Below are 22,474 nucleotides of genomic sequence, written 5' to 3' on the forward strand. Positions count from 1 at the left end.
AGATATAATTACATTATCTAATTTCAGACGTGGGTATTTTGTAAACTAAAAATATCAATCGTTTTTAGATTATTTATATGAATGTAAAATCCTATTAAGCATAGTTGAACACTTTATTTTGGTATAGACTCCTCATATTTTTATTCAGCACAAATATCTATTCAAAGCACTTTCATTGCACCTTGTGATAAACACAGTTTACTAGTCAAACTTTTATTCCTATTTCAAGAACTAGTTCTAATATCCTCTGTGCAGCCTTCCTTGACTTTTTACATTCAGAGGTAGTTAGTCGCTCTCCTTACCTCAAAAGCATTTCAAAAATACTGTTCTGGTGGGTGTTTCTCACAGTAAATTTGTAATTACTCTTTTTTTTTTTTTTCAAGTTACACAGACTACCTGATGGCAGAGTCTGCATTCTTCATTTGTATACCCTTCCTGTCCAGTACAATGTCATGCACACAGCAAAAGTTAAAACATATGGTGAATAATAATACAAGTAACAGTAATTAGTACTTGTTGAACACACATCAGCAACTGCGCTACATTTTTTCCACACAGCTAACTACAAGTCAGGTTTTCTCCATTACTAAGAAGTTGAGCTTTGAGAGTTGAAGTTATTGCTCAAGACCAGATAGTTAACAAGGGCCAAGTATAAACTCAGCCTAATTCTCCAACCTCAGAACTAACTAGCAATGGTGGGCAATTTGGTTTTATCTTTCCGCTGGGAGAAAAAAACCTAAGATTTTTGTAGCACTTCCAACCAATACCATGTTTAATCCTCACAGAAACCCTAATGTAATACAATGGTACTACTTTACAAATATGGAACTAGAACTCTTGATAGTTCACATAACCTGCACAGGGTCTCAAACACAGCAGGTAGCAAAAGTGGACTAAAATCCAGTCAATAAAAATTGAATTCTCCTACTGAGGACTACTGGATGCTAAGACCATAGGAAACTGTGGTGTGGTGTTAATACACAGCTTAAAGAAGATCTAAACCAACACTGTTCATTAGTATTCTTTCTTTTTTACTTTTTATTTCAATGTCAAGAGACTCTTCTTTAAATGGAGAAAATTAGAAATGGTTTTCTTTTACTGAGTAAAAGTAGAAAGTGAAAAAATATTTAAGAAGATAATTGAAATTGAATTAACTGATTTGATTTATTTTATTTATTTGAGAGAGAGAGAGAAAGCACAAGCAGGGGGAGGAGCAGGCAGAGGGACAAACAGGCTCCTCACTGTGCAAGGAGCCCAATATGAGACTCAATCCTTCCTAGGATCGTGACCTGAGACAAAGGCAGAAGCTCAACTGACTGAGCCACCCAGGCATCCCAAATTAACTGATGTTTTAACTACAGTGTGATAGGAAAATTAATTCTATATAGTATTCTATAGAATAGTATTCTATAGAGAGTTGAAAATATCTTTGATAAACATTCTAAGTTTTTCTAATTATTCATTAATTGTATGGCTGTTATTGACAATAAAGTAACTAGCTATGCTGATTTATAGTAAGTTAATAAATAGATTTTGAGTCCAAAACACAGAAGTACCAAGTACCAAATACTATGTGCAATTTCAATGTCCATGTCTTCTTTGTGTTTATACCAATACTGATGCAAACTGTAAGTACTTTAACTGCCCCAACCTATTGAGAATAAATTGGGAACTAGTAATGATCAAAAGATATCACAAAATGAAAATGAAATTGCAGTGTGACTAAAGAAAAATTATGAAAAATAAACTAAATTATCATACAGTGTAAGATAGTATGGACTTGAACACCTCAAAAGAACCTATGCTATCACAATCTCTATCACATATATGCTTTAAATGGTAATGACTTTCGGCAAAATAATATCCACTGCACAACATTAATATTTATTCATATGAAATTTATCAACTTTATAGCTTTCTTGGGTTTAACTATAAATATCCTTCGATTTTATAAATGGATAAGGGCTATAAGCAAGGCATTTATATCTAGTTTTATGTTGTGAATTTTGAAGTGGTAATATATAAAAGCAATATATTATTGTGGGTTCATGAGAATATCAATGACTTTTAGGAATTAAAAACACTGGCAAATTCATATTTATGACAAAGTGAAGTAGTTATCTTTAATACTGAAACAGATAGATATTTGAGTATATCGCAAATTATAATTTAAGACTTCTAAGAAATTTAGGTGAATGCTTTAGCTGGTCATATTGTAAATATTTATGCATTAGTTTAGCAAATATTACTTAAGTATGTCTATGGTTCAGAAACTGTTCTAAGCACTGGGAATGCAGCATGAACCAGACCTACCCACTCCTTACCTCAGAGGTAAATTTTATAGGACAAGCCATAGGGCAAGTGGTTACAAACACAGGCAAAGTACAGAGTACAATGGTGAGTTATAACAGAAAAACCTAACTTTCCTGGAGGTGACAATTTAAACTAAAATTTCAAAAGGGAATTAAAATGATCTGCTTGAAAGGACGGAAGGTATATTTCGTAAAAGTGGCTTCAAGTAGAAAAGAACGTAGTATGTTCTAAACTAAAAGAATTTCCGTTTGGCCAAAAAAAACCAAACCAAATCAAAACAAACAAACAAACAAAAAACCAGAGTGACTGCGAGAGTCATACAGGATGAATTTGGAAATATGGACAAAAGCCAGATCATGGAATCTCCTGTGTGTCATCACGAAGTCTTGGTTTTATTCCTAAGGTCATGGAGAAGCCATTGGAAGCATTAAAGCAGTGGTGTAATTCTGACTACATTGTAGAGCTTGGAATAGAAGAACAAAAACTACTTTGTTTTCTCTAAAATATCTAGAAAAAACTAAGAAACTATTTTTGCATTATGTTTACTGACTCATTTAAAATGTCTATTAAATGACTCACTGTCTGCGTATACCCGGTAACTCTTTGAGTATCTAATCAGCTACTAAGTCTATAAAATTTTCCTTGTACCAGATTGATATCTCTATTTCTTCCACTCTATCTCACTCTCTTAAAGGAGAGGGTCATCTAGTATCTTTATTTTCTAGAACACATCCTGGTACGCAGTAGGCATTCCAGGTATGTCTGGTGAGCTGGAATTATATTTATAAATAATACTGCCTTGATGTCAGTCGATTCCAATTTAGAAATGTGGCCCTGCTAAGAATCAAGTTTTCAAAGTCTATTTTATTTCTGAAAATACAGCTAAATATTGAGTGTTTTCAAAAACATTAATAGACGTAGGGTGATAGGTCTCCTCTACTTCTAACATTGACATTTTTAACCCAAAATGTTAAAAGTTTGTGTCTCAAATGTAACAATTAGCCCTCTGAAATCACTGAAATAGTGGATTACTGGAGAAGTATCAGAAGGACCAATTCTAATTAATATAGAAATTTGATAAAAGTATAATAATTTAAGTCACTGAAAAAATAATAATACCATTTAGAATGTTTTCCATACACATACCTAAAACATAAATAACTGAGAAATATTTCAAAAGTAGATGGCATTACCAAATGGCTATTATATTCAGCAACATTATTTTAGAAAGAATATGGGAAAGGATGAAACATGTATTAACTCTAAAATAGGAGATAATAATAATTGAGAAAACTTGAGCACTGATTTAGAATTTATCAAGGAAGTACTATGCTTAATTAAAATTTAATGTGCTTCAAAATTTTTAGATTGAGTAATTTTCAAATCACTTTATTGAATCACTTACTATTATTCTCTTTTTAAAATGAATTATTTTTCCTAGTTCTATAAAATATTAATTTGTAACCCCAGAGTTTCTCATATCACTTCGTGGCAAACTTTGACTAAAGCAGTATTTCTATTATTACTTGATTTATGTAATAAACTTATGTTTGAGAGTTACCTGTCTTTTATTCGATGGGTTACAGAGGAATTTGTCAATATTATCTCATGCAACTTTCCAAAGAGAGTGAAAAAACTGAAAAGAAGGGTTTTTCCTCAGTATTTTAATAATATTTACACTTTTTAAATTTCCTGGTACTAAGGAAAAGTGTCTACTTGATTAAGCAAATCATCAATTTTATCAAGACTCCTATATTCTTAGCAGTGGAAATATGGTAAGAAAGTGATTAGAAAAGCAAGGTGATATTGATTTAATTCTTTAAAGGAGACTACTACATGTTAAGAATTCATTTTAGTATGCTTATTAAAGAGAACTAAAGTACCTTCAGTATGAATTTTGATGGAAATGAGCTTCTGAGATATTTCTATAGGATTTTCAACCAACTTAGGTAAAGATGTCTTGATTTTTCTCCTTTGTGTACACTAGGCACAGAATGCTTTCCATTACTTACATCATGCTCTGTATAAACCATGTTCAACCACACTACGTAAACCATAACCAGTTTGGAGAATATATGATGATGAGTTGGAAACAGAGTTGGATTAGGTATTTTGCACTTGAAACATGGTCAATTAATATTTCCACCAAAGTGTATATTGATATAAATTAAGTCCCTTTATTTTTGACACTACACTGATTTTTTTTTCATGAACTGCTCAATGAAACTTGCTACCAAGTAACAGAAAAATACACTTGCTATAATTCCTAATTTTGTAAAAGGTAGGCTTATGTTAATTAACTAGAAAATTACCAACATATGATTTGGCCTTTTTTTCTATAAAAATTCGAAAGTTAATAGATATTTAACTTTTATCTCCATATTCTCAATGAATAGCTGTTACCTTTTCAAATGAGAAATCTCAGTACAATCATATAGCTCAGGAAATAAGTAATTAAGATATAGAAGAGCAAGCTTTATAAAATAATCACCAGACAGAATTTTTTCATTTTGCCCAAATTATCTATTTTCTTAATTGTTAAATAGCATCTGTGTAACATAAAAGTTTCATGCAAATACTGAAAATTACTACATAGGATAAATCATCAATGTGTAAATATGTACACTTAGAAACTAGCTATTTTATTTTCAAATTATCTCGACATCATAACTGGCATGTGATATGCAATAGATATTTAATACTTGTTTTTCATCTTTTTTATGTATTCTTTTCTTTCTACATTTACCCCCACCCCCGCCCAACATTTGCATTTCCTTTAAGGTTTTGTTTTTTTTTTTTGTGCTTTCAAATTATTCAGGTTTTCGCTATTACTCTCTGTATTTTTCAGCTACTTTACACTTTTTTTTTTTCCACTTCCTACATCTTGGCTCTCTTTCAGCTCATTCTCTAATTAGAATCATTACCAAAATATAGCCTTGGCTGTAACTAAATGGGCACAAGTAAAATAACATCCAATACCTCTATGAGTAACAACTGCAAGCTCTTTAGTTCTTTCTATCTGTTCAGCATTTCTTGGTCTTCTCCTTGTACTCTGTGTATCTGCTTGATGAGGAGAGAGCCCGTCCTTGGACGTGTTGGGGTCCAGACCTGAATTTCTGAGATTCGTAACTTGCACTCGCTGTTCCTCGGATAGTCTATGGATGGTGACAGCTGTAACACTGGATACAGTAACATCTGCAGATGTGCTAGCAACAGCAAAAGCACCAGTGGTAGTCCTGTTATGCTCCTCTAACTCACCAGTGGAGGTAGTGTGGGCCAATGTAGAAGAACCTGTGGGACACAGTAGCACTAGATGCTAACTTTTTCTTTTAAATTTTATTTTTTTCTGATAATTTAATAAATTATATTCCCTTCTATTACCTTAAGGATAATCAACATGAAGACGCAAAACACAAACACGCTACTAGAATGTGAAGTAACCAGATCAGATGATTGCTTTGTATCAATCAACCTATGATAGATATCACACACAAATATACCACATTTTAACTGTAATACATTGGGGGGGGAGGCGAAATAGTAAACCCTTTATGTGGCCCTGAATCAATCTTCTTTGTTATTTATCTACAGATGAATATTAGCAAGGAATGCCTGGCAAGTGACAAATTTTGACAGAATGGGTAACTGTGTAACCACACTTTTCTCAAAAGCATGCTTTGAATAGTCTGTGCCATATCTCCTCATAATTTCTGGGAAAAATATCAAACCTTTCTATTTTAAGATAAGCAAGTGAAGGAGAATTTAAAATCAAAGCCAAAATTAAAACAAAATGATTAAAAAAAATAAAACTCTGAAATAACTATTCTATGTAAATGTCTATCCTAACCTCGCTTGCCAGAAAGCAGCTACATGATAAAATATTCAATGTCATGAGATATACATGCTTTGGACTTTAGTGGGTTGTTTTTGGAAGTTGGGTAATATTTTTTGCTCCTTTAAAGTAAAATTTGAGATTAAACAATTTTCAACTAATTAAAAGTAAACGATCATTATATTTAGAAATGATTGAAAACTAATAGTTTGGAACATTTATTCATACAAAACTAGCTTTAATAAATGGTTGAGAATATCCAAATATCTCATAAGCATTCCATGGCATATATTTCTCTACATTCTTAACCTTATTAAAGTTTCACAGTAATTTTAAAATAGATTTTAAAGATGCCAAATTAGGGTTTTCGTTTTCTTTTCACCTAAACCTTTTTAAAAGATTGTCCATGGTAGTATATAATTCTTACAAAATGAAAAAAGTAACCTTATAATAGAAGTATGAAATGGAATGAAGATATATTCAAAATGATCTTGACATCTAAAATGCTTAACAAGAAAAAAATACTGAATTTTGGAAGTACCGCTACTAATTAGGAATAATCATTAGGTCCTGGTTTAAAAACTTCTGAGTATTTTTTAAGGCCAATGAGTAGTATGTTTTCACATACTTGCCTTCTCAATAAACTACATCTTGAGCTTCTATCCACAAAGTATAAATAGATATTGTAGACAAAAATACATAGGAATATCTTAACCATTCTGCAAAAGGAAAATAGTTTTACCAGTTAATGTGGTTTGGGCATGCTCTGCCTCTTTTTTTTTCCTCTTGTACTGCAGGCAGGTGGGTGGTAGGGCCGGTAATTCTGATTTCTCCTTTAAAGCCAGAAAGGAAGTCAAACACAGGGTCCTCTCATTCATAAGTAAACAAAGGGACACATGTCTGCTACGAATTCTGCCAGCCTAAATTGTTATACCTTGGTTAATTTGATTGAGAAATTCAGAAGTAAATTATTGTATTTTGAGGCAACCAAGGGTAAATGAGGTATGACAATTATGAGATTATTTTAAAAACCTTTAATATACTCTAAAACATCAGTCAGGAAGAAGTTGCTATTGAATATTTATTCAAGTCATTTTGTGAAGATTACGATCTCCTAAATCCATGTTGGTTATGCAAATTGGCCAGTAACATTTACTAAGCTAATATTAGTAAGATTTTTCTTTAATCACATGATTAAGCACTAACTATGCTTACAATACTAACACGTAGTAATTAACCTCATGGTTAATCAGACATTTGAAATGCCCATGTGCTTATTACTATAAAAACAATTACGTGATCCATCTTATTCACCTGGGGAATTTAACTGCACCTTCCCCTTTAGAAAGGAAGTATAAAATCAGGGAGGATGAAAAACTAATACTTTAAAACTTTTCATAATTTTATCATAATTTCCAGGCTTTCAGTTTTAGTTTAAAAAAGGAAACCACTTAACTATACACATAAATTGCAAAATACAATCTAAAATTATGAAAAAGAATTTATACTCTATCTCGAATCTCAATATTCTAACCTTACTCTAAGGAGTAAACTGGATAGTTATGTTCCATCACTGAAGTCATTACGGTTAGTCACAAATCATCTCTTGTGTTTGGCTCAATAATTCTGGGATAATTCTTGGAATGTGTCTAGGTTGCTTCTGTAACTAATCCAAGACCTACAGATCAATTCCAAACACCCATTTTCTTGAAGACAAGATAAATACAGGCCTTGACCAAATTTGAGAGTTAAAACTGACCTTTCTTAGCCTTTAGATCCAGGATTTGCTAGCAATTCCAGACTTAAAATCTTCAGTAATAGAGCTCTAATTCTAGCTAATGGTGATGGTGGTTCTCAGCCTGAATGCAGAACAGGATGGAGTGTTGGAATGAAGGACTGAAAAAATAATTTATCTAAAAACCACGGTCCAACCAGATATATATTTCAACCAGATATTTTGCTAACTAGTTCCTATGTTTTATGTATATTTTGTGTGCATATTCCTTCTTCCCCATGCTAGAATGCAAGCTCCCCAAAAGCTGAGATTTTTGTTTTTCTATTCTATTCACTGCTGAATACCTAGCATCTAGAGCGGTGCCTGGCACACAGTAGATGCTCAAGAAATATTCATCAAAAGAAAGAATAAATGAATAAAGTTAATAATAACGTTAAAATAATATTAACAATAATAATAAAGAACAAATTTCACAAATGAAATATGTTCATAATTTTTAGCATGGCAAAGTCATATTTCAAACATATAATGAAGAGAAATTCCAAAGGGAGGAAAACTGACAATTTTGTTTTTAACTTTCAAAGACATCATTTTGAAAAAGTGTGGAATCTGAAGATTTATTTGCATAAGTGAGAGTTACTTGAAGATTTGTGTCATAATTCCCAATCCCTTAAAAGTATACAATGTTCATGTGAAATGGGTTTACTTAGAATGTTCAAATTTCTGTAGAGTGAAAAGTAACTGTATCTTATAATAGTAGGAGACAGAAGTGCATCTAAATGTGCTTAAATATGTTTGATATATAAAATGGAACAACTTCTATAAAAAATAACATTGATTTCCTTTGTAAGGCAATAAAATCATCCATCACCATACAGTTATATCATATATTATATAACCATTTTTCTAAAATGTAGACCAGTTTAGAGTACTGGTTTTGGTACCACTTTAAATTGGCAGTGTGTGAAACACAGATTTTTAAATTGTCAAAATGCACCATTTACCATTTAACCGTTTAAAAACACTCAACATTTTTGCATACATAACTGTTTTATGAGGTAATTGCCAATGTTAGAAAAGTCTTAGGATTATGTATACCAACAATTCATTGTTAAATATATTATATAGCTAATCCAATAATATATTTTGTTTTCTTTCAAAAATTTAAGTATGCTACACAATTAAGTAAACATTACCTTTAATAGCACAGTATTAAATTCATGTTACATGACATACAACCCAAATTAAAGAATAAAATGTACATTCAGAAAATCCATTCTTCATCTGAAAACAAATTATGTATACAAGATGTGTTTTTCACAATTAGATTATCCTGCCATTAAATTGCTTGAGATATATTTAAAAATTAGATGTTTACAATATAAATACAGGTCTATATATTTTATTAATATTCCTTAATAAAACATTTCTCAATATAACAAAAATAAAATGAAATGGTTTACATATATAAGCATGCTTCTGTAAATAACTATATGTCATCTTTGGAACTATGATAATGGAAAATGACATATGTTACACATGTAAATTGGCAAATATATTTAACAGTAATCCTTACAATATTAAATTTGGATTATTTTATGTATTATAATGAAAACTATGTTTTTGAAGGCTTTCTTATTTCAACAATATATCTTCAAGAGACTAAGCATAATTCATATAAAGCCATGTCATTTAGAAAGTGTAACAAATGAAAACTCATTTCATAATTGAATTTTAATCTATGATGAAATTTTTAGCCTTACAGATTTTAAAACAATTTTGTGCCACTCCGCTTTGTAATTATTGTTTAACTTGTCACAGAACTGAAGAACAGAATATGTTGCTAGAGATATGAGTGGATGGTCCAATACGTACACAGCTACATAAGTACATATTAAAGATAATTACATATTCAAAGAAGTGGCTTTTAGATATTTATGTCTGGCATGTTATTTTATATAAAAATATATTCTGTTTCATTAATTTTAGCATTTCAAGTGAAACATCTGAATGAACGTTTAACAAAATAATTTTAAGTGAATAATTTTGTGGCATTACGAAATATAAATGAAGAAAAATGCAATAAACATTTAACATGAAAACATGCAAAAAGAAAAAATATACAAAATAACATCAAAATAAAATCTAAATACAACTAATGCAACAATTCTATCTGAGCCATTATTTAAATATTCTACAAATTTTAGCATATGTAATTTAATGTGTATGTTGTAAGTTCTTTTATTTACTATTACTTGGATGAAACTTAAATATGTCAATAAGTGAGGTAACTCTTGAAAACTAATTGCAGTATGTGAGAATGAGTAAAACAAAGCCACTGCTTTGTTACATGCTATAATTTTTAGGAAGCGTATTATAGTCAGGTACATAACTTAGGTATTTTGCATGTTAAACACTATTAATTCCAGTATCCTAAAATCAATATAGCTTAGTATTTTTCAGTACAAATTAGTGGATGTATTTGTACTTTGAATATTCAACTTAGAGAAGAGATGGATAAACTGAAAGTACCCCTCAAAGTGTAAAAGAAACATAAATAATCTACTTGATTAACTGTTATCTAGTATAAAATTGTCTGAATAGGAGAATTTTAAGTGAAACAATCCTGAAAAAAAGTAGTTTATAAGTTAGTTTTAAGGAACAGGTCTGTATTAGTCTTATAGTTTTTATTTTAGATTAAAATGCTATATTTATGTTGAAATTACATAAGATTATGATATTAAAATATCTAATTAAATGAATATAAGATACTCTTGATGATAAGATGTACCTCTAAGGGAAAAAAAAAAATTCTACCAATTCAATTGTGACATGACAACGTAAAAACCCTGTCACCTACATTCAGATTTCTGAAATGTTAAAATGTGAAAAGATATTGATCTTCATAGAGTTAAAAAGAAATCATTAATTCAAGTAACAGATTTTCTATGATCACAAATTAATTTATTTAGGTGTGTACTAATTTAAAAATAGAACTGAAACCTTAAATATAAATTGTCTTCCTGAATTGAATATGTATTTATGTTTCTATTTATATTATATATTTCTATTCAAATTTCTAAGCATTAAATAGGGAAGTTAGTATTAAATTTTGCAAATGGATTTGTTATTGTTTATCAGGTACAAGTGATCAAGCTGATTTAATATGCAAAGTGAGTGAATAAATATTTGCAATCTAAGCTGAAACTGATGATAGCAAGATTTAATGGTACATCTACTAAATTTGCACTTACTGTGAGTAAATAAACAATTATAAAACAAATATTCAACAAGATATTTACTGTCAAGTTGTTTACATGCGAGATAAAAATCCCATATTCTGAATTGTTTGAAATGTTGATAAATCCACATGCCAAGCAACCATAAATACCTTTATCTAAATGAAATATAGGAAATATCAAAAGTTTTAGAAAGTATATGGAGAGTACTGTATAGGGCAACCATGACAAAAACTATATATAAAAAATATATATGATAAATATATATTTAAAACATATATATTGTAAATGTCTGAATGTTATACTAAATATCACAATTTGGTTATAAAAATGTGAGAGAACAGACATCTCATTTCTTAGTACTAAAAATAAAGAGCGTGCTAGGGAAAACTTTTTAAATACAGAGTTGTAAGAGTCTTGAAGATCACTCTCTCTCAAAGGACCATTTCTTGTTTCACCTAGTTGATTAAAGTAAAGTTGCAGAATCGAATTTTTTCATTATATATTCCTCTTCAAACCCTTTGGAAGTCTCGACTATGTATAGTGGTGGATCCTTGGGGGTCATTTTTTAATGTGCCCAACCACAAACACACACCACTTGTAGGAATAAATATCCACAAAATACAAACTGAAGTCTTTAGCATAACTAAGCATAATGTTCTTCCATAAGGTCACAATACTGACATAACTTAAAGGGCTGGGTTTCAGAATAAAATTGTTGTCACCCTTGTCACATTTCATAAGAATATGAGAAAGGGACAGATTACCCCTCCACATCTTTCTAAAACCATCTCCTAGAGTCTTGCATTTTTAGGCTTCTCTCTTGCAGCAACTCTTATCTCTCAGCTAAAGTAGAAGTATCTGTCATTCAACAAACAAAATGTAACTTAACACACCCTTGTTTAATTTCCTTCCACACCAAATCTTGTGGAATAGCTGCCAGTTACCTTGGAAGACAAAGTTGCTATTAAGAAAAATAAGTACTAATATCCTTTATTTCAAAGTGTTACATCAGGAATACCTTCACTTTCAGAGTCTTGCTGTCCCTGATAATTGATATGTATTAATAACTTTTCAAAAGTAGAAAGGATGTCTCAAATGTATGCAACCCCACTTCCCCTTGAATTTGTTTAATGTGTATAATGAGAAAAGAATGAATAGGGCTAAACGTACTACTCTCTTATTTCTAAAAATAAATAAATAAATATTTTACTTTGTGTCAATGACTATTTATTGTTAAATGTATTTTTAAGGATGTAAATATAAGAAATTGAACCTGTTCAGATGTGTTCAAACACTCCATTATAATATAACTGCAATTGATATGGCATATGATAGAAAAAAAGGAAAAGAGAGGAAGAAACATCCAAGAACATATAAATCACTCCTTCATTTGTGTTTTCTCAAATGGGGGTAGTATTTCCCTTCTCTTCTATTCTCCAGCACCCTTTTCACCCCTCAAAAAATATCTTACAATAATGATATTTGGCATTGTGAAGGAAAAAGGAGAGAAGTAAGGGAAAGGAACTGGTGAAGTTACTCTATCCATCTATCATGGTTAAAAGGAAAAATAAGAGGCTTTATTCTGACCCAGCCCATCAAGTCCCTGAGTCCTTCTCACCTTGACTATTTGACTGTATCCATGTTTACCCTCTATTTCTTTCTATAATGGCCTCTAGTTTGCGGAGGGTGGATGTTCTTCATTTTTCATTAATTTTAAGTGTTCCTCTTTTTCTAAACCCTAAAGTACAAAGTTTAGTAACACTGGTTTTATATATGTGATATGATTTAAAGGGAACCGAGGAGCTATCCTGACCCCATTTTTTTCTGTGTTCCCGGGTGGTATTGAAAGATGCTCTTTGGGATTTAGGCATTGCCCTCTCAAGATTTTCCTCTTAAAACCACACAAATACCTACCTTTCTGGTTGAGAGAACACACATCCTAGAGTAATTGCTTAACTATTCAGTTTGAGTAAGTTTAAAGTCCTCCTCAAAGTAAGTACAAAATAAGACACTTTGGAAATACGTTTTTGAGGCTTGTAAAGCTTGCAATAGATCAGTGAATGCTCCTGGGTGAGGCATTTACCATAAATTGATACCTGGTTCCATGTGATTGTTGTATGATTGTAAGAACTGGGTTCATTACTAACAAGTGTGGTGTAAAGGAGGTGTGGGCGGGTGGGAAAGGACTGACATAATGAAGGAAAGACTATTAACAGTGTTCATCATTGAAAGGTTGCTGAGCAACTGGTGAGTATCTGCATAAATATGTTAAAGTAGAGCAGCCTAATAAGAAACTGAAGCCAAGAAAGGTTTTATTCTCCTGCATCATACACTCTGTAAGACACTTTTTATTCTATAGCAGCTAATTAATTAGCAGCAGAAGTGATCTGCTTGAAAATAAATGCCAATCTTGGCTGAGAAACGTAGCATGTTGGAGGAAAAAAAAAACCTTCAGAAATAGTAAGAACCTGTAGTGTTCATCTTCAAAAGCTACCATTAATCAGAAAGGCACATATATTTCACATTATATTGGGGTATTATGTATAATTATCTGTTAGGATATTTAAAATATATATTTCCATATTGAAAGGTAAATTTTTATATTCCTTTATGTAATTACTCTGCCAAGTTCCTTTTTTAATTTTTTCACCAAGAATACATTTTATTTCAAAAGAGTATGCAAACACTATCTTTTAATATCATCAATAAAATAAAGGTATGAATACTATAACAATGATGGCTGAAATTTACATTTATACTTGTCTTCAAATATGTTTTGGTTCTTTAGTTACAGAAACAGATGTATTAAAATTGAGAGCTAAAATGTGGACATCTGACTGAGGAAGATCTCAAAAATCATCTATTCTAACATTGTGACATCTGGCCAACTCTCTTTGACACTTTCTAGTCTAGGAGTAGAAAGTTTGATCCTCTGGGTGATACATATCAGAAGGTTAATTAGAGATTCCTTCACTCAAATCTTCCCTGGGGAAGAGACACGTAAGTTTGTATTTAAAATACAAAGGAATCCCTTCTCTTTTAGGGCAGAAGTTACTTGGAAAAACAGGGGAAAAAAGAGCAAAATATGAACAAAGAGATTCAGCAAGGGACTTCTGCTTTTACATTTTTTGTAGATATTGGAAAAATAACTTTATCTTGTATTTATTCTAGAGAAAGCAAATATTATTTACTTATGAATCTTCCTATTCCTCATCATTTCTACACTGAAGAAAGTAAAGATTTTTTCCCTTTTCTATGTTGCAGTCGCATTTCAAATAGCTGACTTTAAAACCTGAGGCATTTCATCTTCTCTTTCCCTCCTCTTTTTTCTATCACAAACATGAATTAAATAACTACTGTGCATCAAGCACAAATACATCCCCCCAACAAACATCCACACACTCTTTCTCACACGTATCCCATCCCTGTCTTGTAAGTAAACAGTCATGAATTTAAAAAATCAGAGTCATGGAATATGTTCAATGAAAGACACATAGAGAACTATGAAAATACAGTGGGGAAGCCCTTAGCTATTCTTCCAAAATAGGACAGACTTTCTAGTGGAAAAGACATTGGAATTGAGTGTAAAGGATGAGCAGATTTCATCCGGTGCATGAGGAATTAGAGAATATCCTAGTCAGAGGTAGTAGCTCAGAAAAAAGGTGCGGCAGGGGAAAACGCAAGACATGCTGAGGCAATTGCAAATTATTTGGTATGGCAGGAATGAAGAGAAAGTGGTAGCAGATTTGGTAGGCAGAGACCAATGCCTGAAGAGCCAAGAAATTTTGGTGGGAAAAGGATGCTTGAAAAGATAAGTCATCAATGAAGTATATTAAGCGGGAGACTAACATGACAAGATTGTCACTTTAGAAGGATTGTAACTGCTGTAATGTGAACAAGGTACTCAAGCTATATGGACTAAAGGCAGGGCAAATATTTAGCTAACTCCACCATATGACTTTAAGTACCTTGAAATACGGTTGTTAGATTTAGTAAATAAAAACATGGGACAGTGACTTCAATTTGAATGTCAGAAAAACATTATTTTCCTATAAGTATGTCTGGAGCAACACTTGGGACAGATTTATAATAAAAACTATCCACTGTTTATCTGAAATTCAAATTCAACCAAGAATCCTGGATATTATATTATCTGGAAACCCTACTTTGAAAGCAATTCAGTCTTACAAACTCTGAAAATTTTCTGCATACCACACAAGTAAAAACTATTAAGAAATGTTGATTCACTTAATGTAATATGTTTTGATTGATCTTATGAAACCTTATGGAATGCAGAGAGTAGGCATGATGACAGCACAAGAACATCTAGAGAAAATTCATACATCTTTTTATGAAATGAAAACTAAAAAGACAAGTTGAATGAGGTGTGCTAAGAACTTTTATTCTGTTTGTATTTAAATTCTACATTTTTCTTTTGTATTAAAAAATAGCTGATACTCTAGCCATTTCTTCATTATGAACTGTATATTCTATACTTGAAGAAGAAAATAATATTGAGAATTAAATCTATAGATGACTCATACAAAACATTGCCAAGCTTTCTTATTAATGCTTCAGTTCAAACAAACCTGAATTGAAGATATTTCCAGCAAGAACTTAATGGACTTTGAATTGTATCTAGCACTAGAAATGGCAATGAATACTGAAAAAAGATATCATCCTCAAATTATCAAGTAGGCCTTTTTGACCTGTAAGCCTTTTCCCATCCTGCTTTTTTCAGATGACAGAAAATATAAAATGAAAGTCAAAAATTCAGTTATCTCTCTTTATCCCTTAAATATATATATATATGAATGTATATATAAATTCTGATTTATACAGAGACTTATAAACTCTCTCTATATATATACACACACACATATATCTTCCTGTAAAACTATATATGTATACATACTATGTATATCTAATTCCATAGAGAGACACACATACACACTATATACATATAAATCTATATCCTCTTAATTCTGAAAAAGCTTTCTGGAGTAAAGATATTCTATTTGATCAAGATCACATATATTTTAACTAACAGACTTTCTGATGAAAAAGATTAATTAAAGCAAGGGAAGGTTTCTTACCCATTAAAGTGGTTTTAAATATCTAAAATTTTATATCTAACCAGATGATTTTGGCTTATTGTAATTGCAATATACCAAAGGTAATAATATTAATATCCAAACGTTTTTCTGAAGTATATTTTTAATTTTTATAAAGGTGATAAAAACTTGCTCTTCTCACTTATGGGATGGTATCTTTGTATCTCCCCAATTTCAGAACAGAGTTGATTAAGACACTACAAATATGTTTGGCATTCCAATATGTTTACTTTAAGTGACTAGATAACAGAACTATTTAAACAAACATGTTATAAAGAGCAACACCATTTACTGAGTACTAATTATGTTCTAGACACAGTCATAATTAGTTTATTTCATCCTCAAATGTACCTATAAGCTGAGGATATTAAAGCTCAAAGCAGCTTCAAACATAAACTTACTCACTTTGCTAGTAAACCGGAAGCTGGGAATTGGACCTAAATAGTGCAATCCCAAAACCACAATCCTACATCCTGCAAAATCGGGTACACCTCTATTTAGCCTCCTCAATACAATATAGCATGTAAACACTTGTGTCTGAATCAACATGTAAGTTATTTATTTATGCTTTGTTTTCATTGTATTTCTTCCCCATTCCTTGCTTCTCCAACACATGTCTGTTTCTAGGTCCTTCTTGCAATTCCCTTGCCTCAGGGAAGGATGGTTCTGTAGGGTTAAAAGGGAGATTTGCTCTAAGATCTCTCCATATCTTTCATTTCCTAACAGTTTAGACCTATTCAGGGGATTACATCAAGTGACAGGAGAAGCGAGATGACTGGGGTAGAGGCTGGAGGGCCAAGGAGAGGCAATAAAGATCACACACACACACACCCTTCCCGGTCCACTGCGGGAAAAGTGGGAGGGTCCAGGAACCTGGACTCTCACCCTGGGCTAAGATTCTCATCTCAGACTTGTTATGGGAAGTGCAGAATCATTTGCTTTCAAGGAAAGTGTGGTTAATAAACAAGGACTGGGTGCCTTTCTCCCTACTGTCCATACACTGCAAAGGCCCTTTCAATTCTTGTGCAACACAAGGGAAGAAGAAGGTGCCATCCTTTCTTCCACCCTCCCTCCAAAGGACCTGAACAGAATTTTCCTCCTGTTAGACACAATGGCAGCTCTCAAAGTCATTTGAATTCAAAAGAACAAAGTAACATTTATTGCCCATTCAAGTCTGTGGATAAATTCCCTACCTCTTTCACTTGCAAATACAGCCAAAATGCACACCACACCCTAATAGATTATCTTGCCTACCTTGACTATTATTTCAGCTTCATATATGATGCCTCTGTGTCCTATTTCCTCCTTCCATTATTACAGGTTCTCCCTCATAAAACTGTTCTTAGTAATCTAATTTTACTTATCTTTAAAAACTATCTGCTGCTTAATAGTTTAAAGGCTCACATTATCATCCCTGAGGCTTCATACCCTGTTCCTAAACTGGATTTTTTTTTTTTTTTTTTTTTAAAGCATGAACAAAGCTTCTGGGTCTAACTTTAAATTTCTGGGTCTAACTCTCAACTACAAGGACTTCTCCAATCTTCAGAATATTTCATGGAAGGTCTACTTTTTTTTTTTTCCTCAGTCCCACATAAATTATATTATTCAAGAAGAATAGATGCTTTCCCAAAAGGACTTGCCCTAAAGACCCAAGAATCAATTAGTTTTCAGCAACTATTCCAGGCTGATTCAAAGTCCTATTAATCATAGAATCTAACAATTACCAATCATTTACTTGTGGTAATTTCCATGATAAACATTTTACATTTAATCTTTGTAACAATCATAGGTGGTAGATTATAATTCATATAGTCAAGGGTAAATACCTTGATTAAGGGCATTCATTCATATATTCAATTCATGTATTTATTCAACAAGAATTTATTGAGTACCCATTCCATGCCAGGCACTGAATGATCCAGAGGTCAGTAGCAGACAGTATGTTTCCTAAGAGAGATTACATTCAAGGGAAGGTGCCAAGGAATGTACCGATTAATATAATAGCTGGTGGTGAAACACAAAGTGACATGTGAGCTAAAAAACCTTAAAATAATGAAAAAGTAAAACATAAAAATAAAATACCTGATTGATCTGGCACTTTGATTACTCAGACTATCAGATTCCATAGTTGGTGATACACTGTTTTCTATTCAGTTATGATTTAGGCATTTCATTTTATTTCTCTATAACTATGTTCCATGGTCTCTTGTGCTCTATATTTGTATGCAATAATATGTATTTTTATTCAAGATATATTTTGATAATAAAATTTAAATATGTGAATTCCACATCAGGAATAAAAATTAATAGCATCACTATTTTTGCTTTATTCAAATACACATATATATTAGATGTCTACTCTACTAGTAACTGTTTGTGATCAGATACAGTGGTGAGCTAGAAAGGTGGTGTAAGTAGAGAAACAAGAAAATTACTAAAAAAACATGATACACTATGTTGCTGTGTTAGGTTAATGTGCCACAAATTCTTTGCAACTCTTTCTATCAAGAGGTACAGTCTTGATAGAAAGATCCTCACCTCTTGGATCTAGGCTGTCTTCATGACTTGCTATGACCAACACAATACAGCAGAAGTGATACTGTGTGAGTTCTAGAGTGTCAGTTCCAAAAGGCCTTACAGTTTTCACCTTTGCTTTCTTGGGATAGTTCCCTGAGACTGCCAGGTAGGGAATTTGTCTAGTCTATTAGAAAATGAAGGGCACAAGGAGGGGAGCTGAAGTGCCCCAGCTGACAGTACTCAGTGAGGCCATACCGGGCCTTGCGTCCCAGTCAACTCTCCAGCTTAATGCAGCTACATATGCAAGCCAAGCACCATCCTGACAACCAATAAAATTATGAGAAGTAATAAAGCATTGCAGTTTTAAACCTTTTTTAAGCCATGGGTAACTGACACAATAAGTGAAATGCAGAGTTTTATAGGAATACATGATAGAAACACTAATCTGGTCTTGGAAGTGACTTAATAAAGAAAAGATTCCTGAAGGAAATGCTTTAGATTCAAATAAGAAAGATGACTAGAGCTTCCAAAGTGAAAAGAAAGGAAAGAGATGGTCCAGAAGAGTGTGCTACATGTATAAAGGCCATGAGGCAAGACAGATTTTGTTAGTTTCTAGGAATTTAAGACCATTTAACATGTGTAAATCAGACTACAAGCAGGGAATCACAAGAATTTAAGCTGAAAATATAGGTAGAAGGCATATTATGAGAATATGGTACAGTAGGTATAGTATAAGGCACAGGAAGATATTTGGACTTTGTCATGAAGCCAACAGAAACAGTTCCTCAAGTCCACTCTCCAACAAACTCCATATTTCTTTCTTTCCTTCACAGAACCAAACATATTTCTTAGCAAGAAGGTAGTATCATGATAAGATGTATTCTCTTTCCACTGATGGAAAACAAAAAGCCTTCTTGAAATTAAAAAGTAAAATTTTAGTAATTTTTAAATGTGGTCACCTGGGGTCCTCTTGAAATTAAAAATTAGAAGATATTTGACTTTTGGGGTGACAGGATGGCTCAGTCAGTGAAGCATCCAACTCTTATTTCAGCTGAGGTCATGATCTCAGGGCCCAGTGATCAAGCCCCACATGGGGAGGGGAGTCTGCTTGAGATTCTCTCTCTCCCTCTGCCTTGCCCCTTCCCCCACTCACGTGTGTGCACACGCATGTATGTATATGCATGCACACACATGCTGTCTCAAATAAGTAAGTAAATCTTTTTAAAAAAGAAGATATTTGACTTTGTTAATCCACAAGTCTTGCATGTTTGCATTCATTTCCCCCTGGTTGCTATTTTTCAATTTTCTAAGGTCATGCCAATGAGGACCAACTTCATCAATTCCTCAAAACGGCAGGTAGAATTCTTTGTTGAATTAAAAATATAACTTCACTACAAGGTCAGTCAAGGTCTTTTATTACAGGATGAAACTTATGTTGTGTAATTTCAGTCACTAGTTAAAAGTTTTGCATAGGATTGGGGGAATGTCAGGCGATCTCAGAGTTCCCAGTCATGCCATAGAGTCACCTACAGTCTATCTGCAAAAATAGTAAGCTTAAGTGTATCTTTAAGTGTGATTACAAAATGTGTTCTCAAAAATTGCATTTTCCTTTGCAAAAGATGATTTTAGCTATAAAATGTCACTCAATCTGTGAAGTTGTGGCTTTCCTAACAGAGAATAGAATTATTTTATATTAAATCTCTCTAAAATTTAATTAAGATGAAACTTCTTATGGTATGCCTTGAAACAAACTAGAATGAAAAAATAATATACCAGCCAGTAACATAAACTGATGTTTGCAGTACAGAAAAGATGAGGTGAAGAAAATATTCTGTGATCCTAAAATTGCATGTATACACTGTATATAGTGCATTTTTTGAGTTAGCCAACTCAAAGTCATCTATACTAATTAAAAATCATTTATGACTACATCCATACTTTCACTTGTCACAAAATATGACTGCAGATGGTTCCTCACATAATATGCTTCAACTTAGGATTTTTTTACTATAAAATAGTGCAAAAGTGCAAGGCAGTCAGTAGAAACTGTACTTCAAATTTTGAATTTTGAGCTTTCCTAGGCTAATGATATGAGACATGATCCTCTCCTATGATGTTGGGTAGCTGCATTTAGCTGCAGCTCCCAATCAGCCCTGTGATCACAAGAGTAAACAACCCGTACACTTAATGCATTGTGTACTCATACGACCATTTTGCTTTTCACTTTCAGTAAAGCATTCAATAAATTACATGGGATAGTTAACACTTCATTATAAAATAATCCTTGTATTAGATGATTTTGCCCAACTGTAAGCTAATGTACTCATTCAGAACATGTTCATGGTAGGCTATGCTAAGCTATGATGTTGGGTAGGTTAAGTGTCTTAAAAGCATTTTTGGCTTGTGGTATTTTCAACTTACGATAGGTTTATCGGGATGTAACCCCATCATTAAGTCAAGGAAGATCTATATTTACAATCATTTTTTTAACATCACTTCATTGATGAGCTGTATATGACATGAGGAAGAACACTATTTTGAAATTAGTTCTGGGTTTTATACTGACTTCGCTAAAACTAGGAATAAAATTGTAGGCAATTCATCTTAGTTTCCTCACTTAATCATAAGAAGAGGTTGGACTGAATTAGTGGTTCTCAAATTTTTCATTGTGAAATGCTACTTTCATTATATTTCTCTAAGGAAAAAAAATTGGAAAATTTCTCTTACAAATAAACTGAATCACTTTCACAATAAGAAATGTACGCTCATTAAAAAAAAAAATCAGTCATAACACCTGCTAATCAGCCCTTCTAATCGCCATGAAGTAGCCAATATGTCACTAGGATAATTTAATTATAGTGCTAAGTAAATAAAATTGATATTTTTGTTAGCATGTGAAGCCCTGTGATGGGTAAAACTGAATTAAGCTTTTTGAAATAATGAAAATAATGAACTGTTATTATTCTTCTAGGGAATCCCAAAAAGGAATCATTAGGTTACAAGATCTATTCTAGCTCCACACATCTATGAAAATAGAGAATTTAAGTAATATATCCCCCTTTCTCTCTCCACCCCTATACTTCCCTTCCTCCTTCCTTCATTCTTTTTTCTTTCTTTCCTTCTATAAACTGTATTAGGAATTCAATATACTCCAGGTATTCATCTGGTTCTAAAATGATCAAGGGAAGGGAAGAGATACCAAGAGAGTAAGCACAAGGATTTTAGGAATGTTAGTACTACGAAGGCAGAAATACAGGAGCCAGTACTGGTGAATTCCTAAATTGTGAAGGGTAATCTAAATTACATCGGCTTATTCTGAGAAGGTTTTTTTTTTTTTTTTTGTGCTGACACTGGAATGATAACAATAACAACAAAAGCCTGTCATGGGAAGACTTGAGGGCATAATTTTCCACTCAGAGAGAACAGCAAATACAAAGAACTTAAGGCTGAAAAGATGTTATGTTCCTAAAGGCAGTGAGACAATGTTAAGTATTAGGAAATTAGGGACTTGTATGCCATTGTAAGAAGTTTGGATTTTATTTTCTAACTTACTCTAAGTAAGCAACATAAAGGTAAGATCTGATTTAAATTCAGATCACTTTGCTGTTAATGGATAATGTGTCTATGTGCATGTGTGTGCATGCTCATGTATGTGTATGGGTGCATATAATGAGTTGATGATGGTCATAGTTTGCTGCTATGGCAAGAAATATGTGACACA

At 32.3% G+C, this 22,474-nt stretch overlaps 1 protein-coding gene across 3 annotated transcripts in view; it reads right to left on the reverse strand.

The window, feature by feature from the left end:
- The window catches only part of CSMD3 (CUB and Sushi multiple domains 3), a 1,145,609-nt gene that overhangs the window by 679,572 nt on the left and 443,563 nt on the right, over positions 1 to 22,474 (reverse strand). Inside the window, exon 7 of one of the 3 annotated variants that reach the window (XM_008689272.2) lies at positions 5,293 to 5,604. The exons of the other annotated variants lie outside the window; for them this stretch is intronic. Coding sequence (XP_008687494.2) covers positions 5,293 to 5,604 — 312 coding nt within the window. The remainder of the gene's footprint in view (positions 1 to 5,292; positions 5,605 to 22,474) is intronic. 3 annotated transcript variants of the gene reach the window in all.

This window comes from Ursus maritimus, unplaced genomic scaffold (genome assembly GCF_017311325.1).
Source record: "Ursus maritimus isolate PB19 unplaced genomic scaffold, ASM1731132v1 scaffold_9, whole genome shotgun sequence".
In the NCBI taxonomy this organism is placed as follows: domain Eukaryota; kingdom Metazoa; phylum Chordata; class Mammalia; order Carnivora; family Ursidae; genus Ursus; species Ursus maritimus.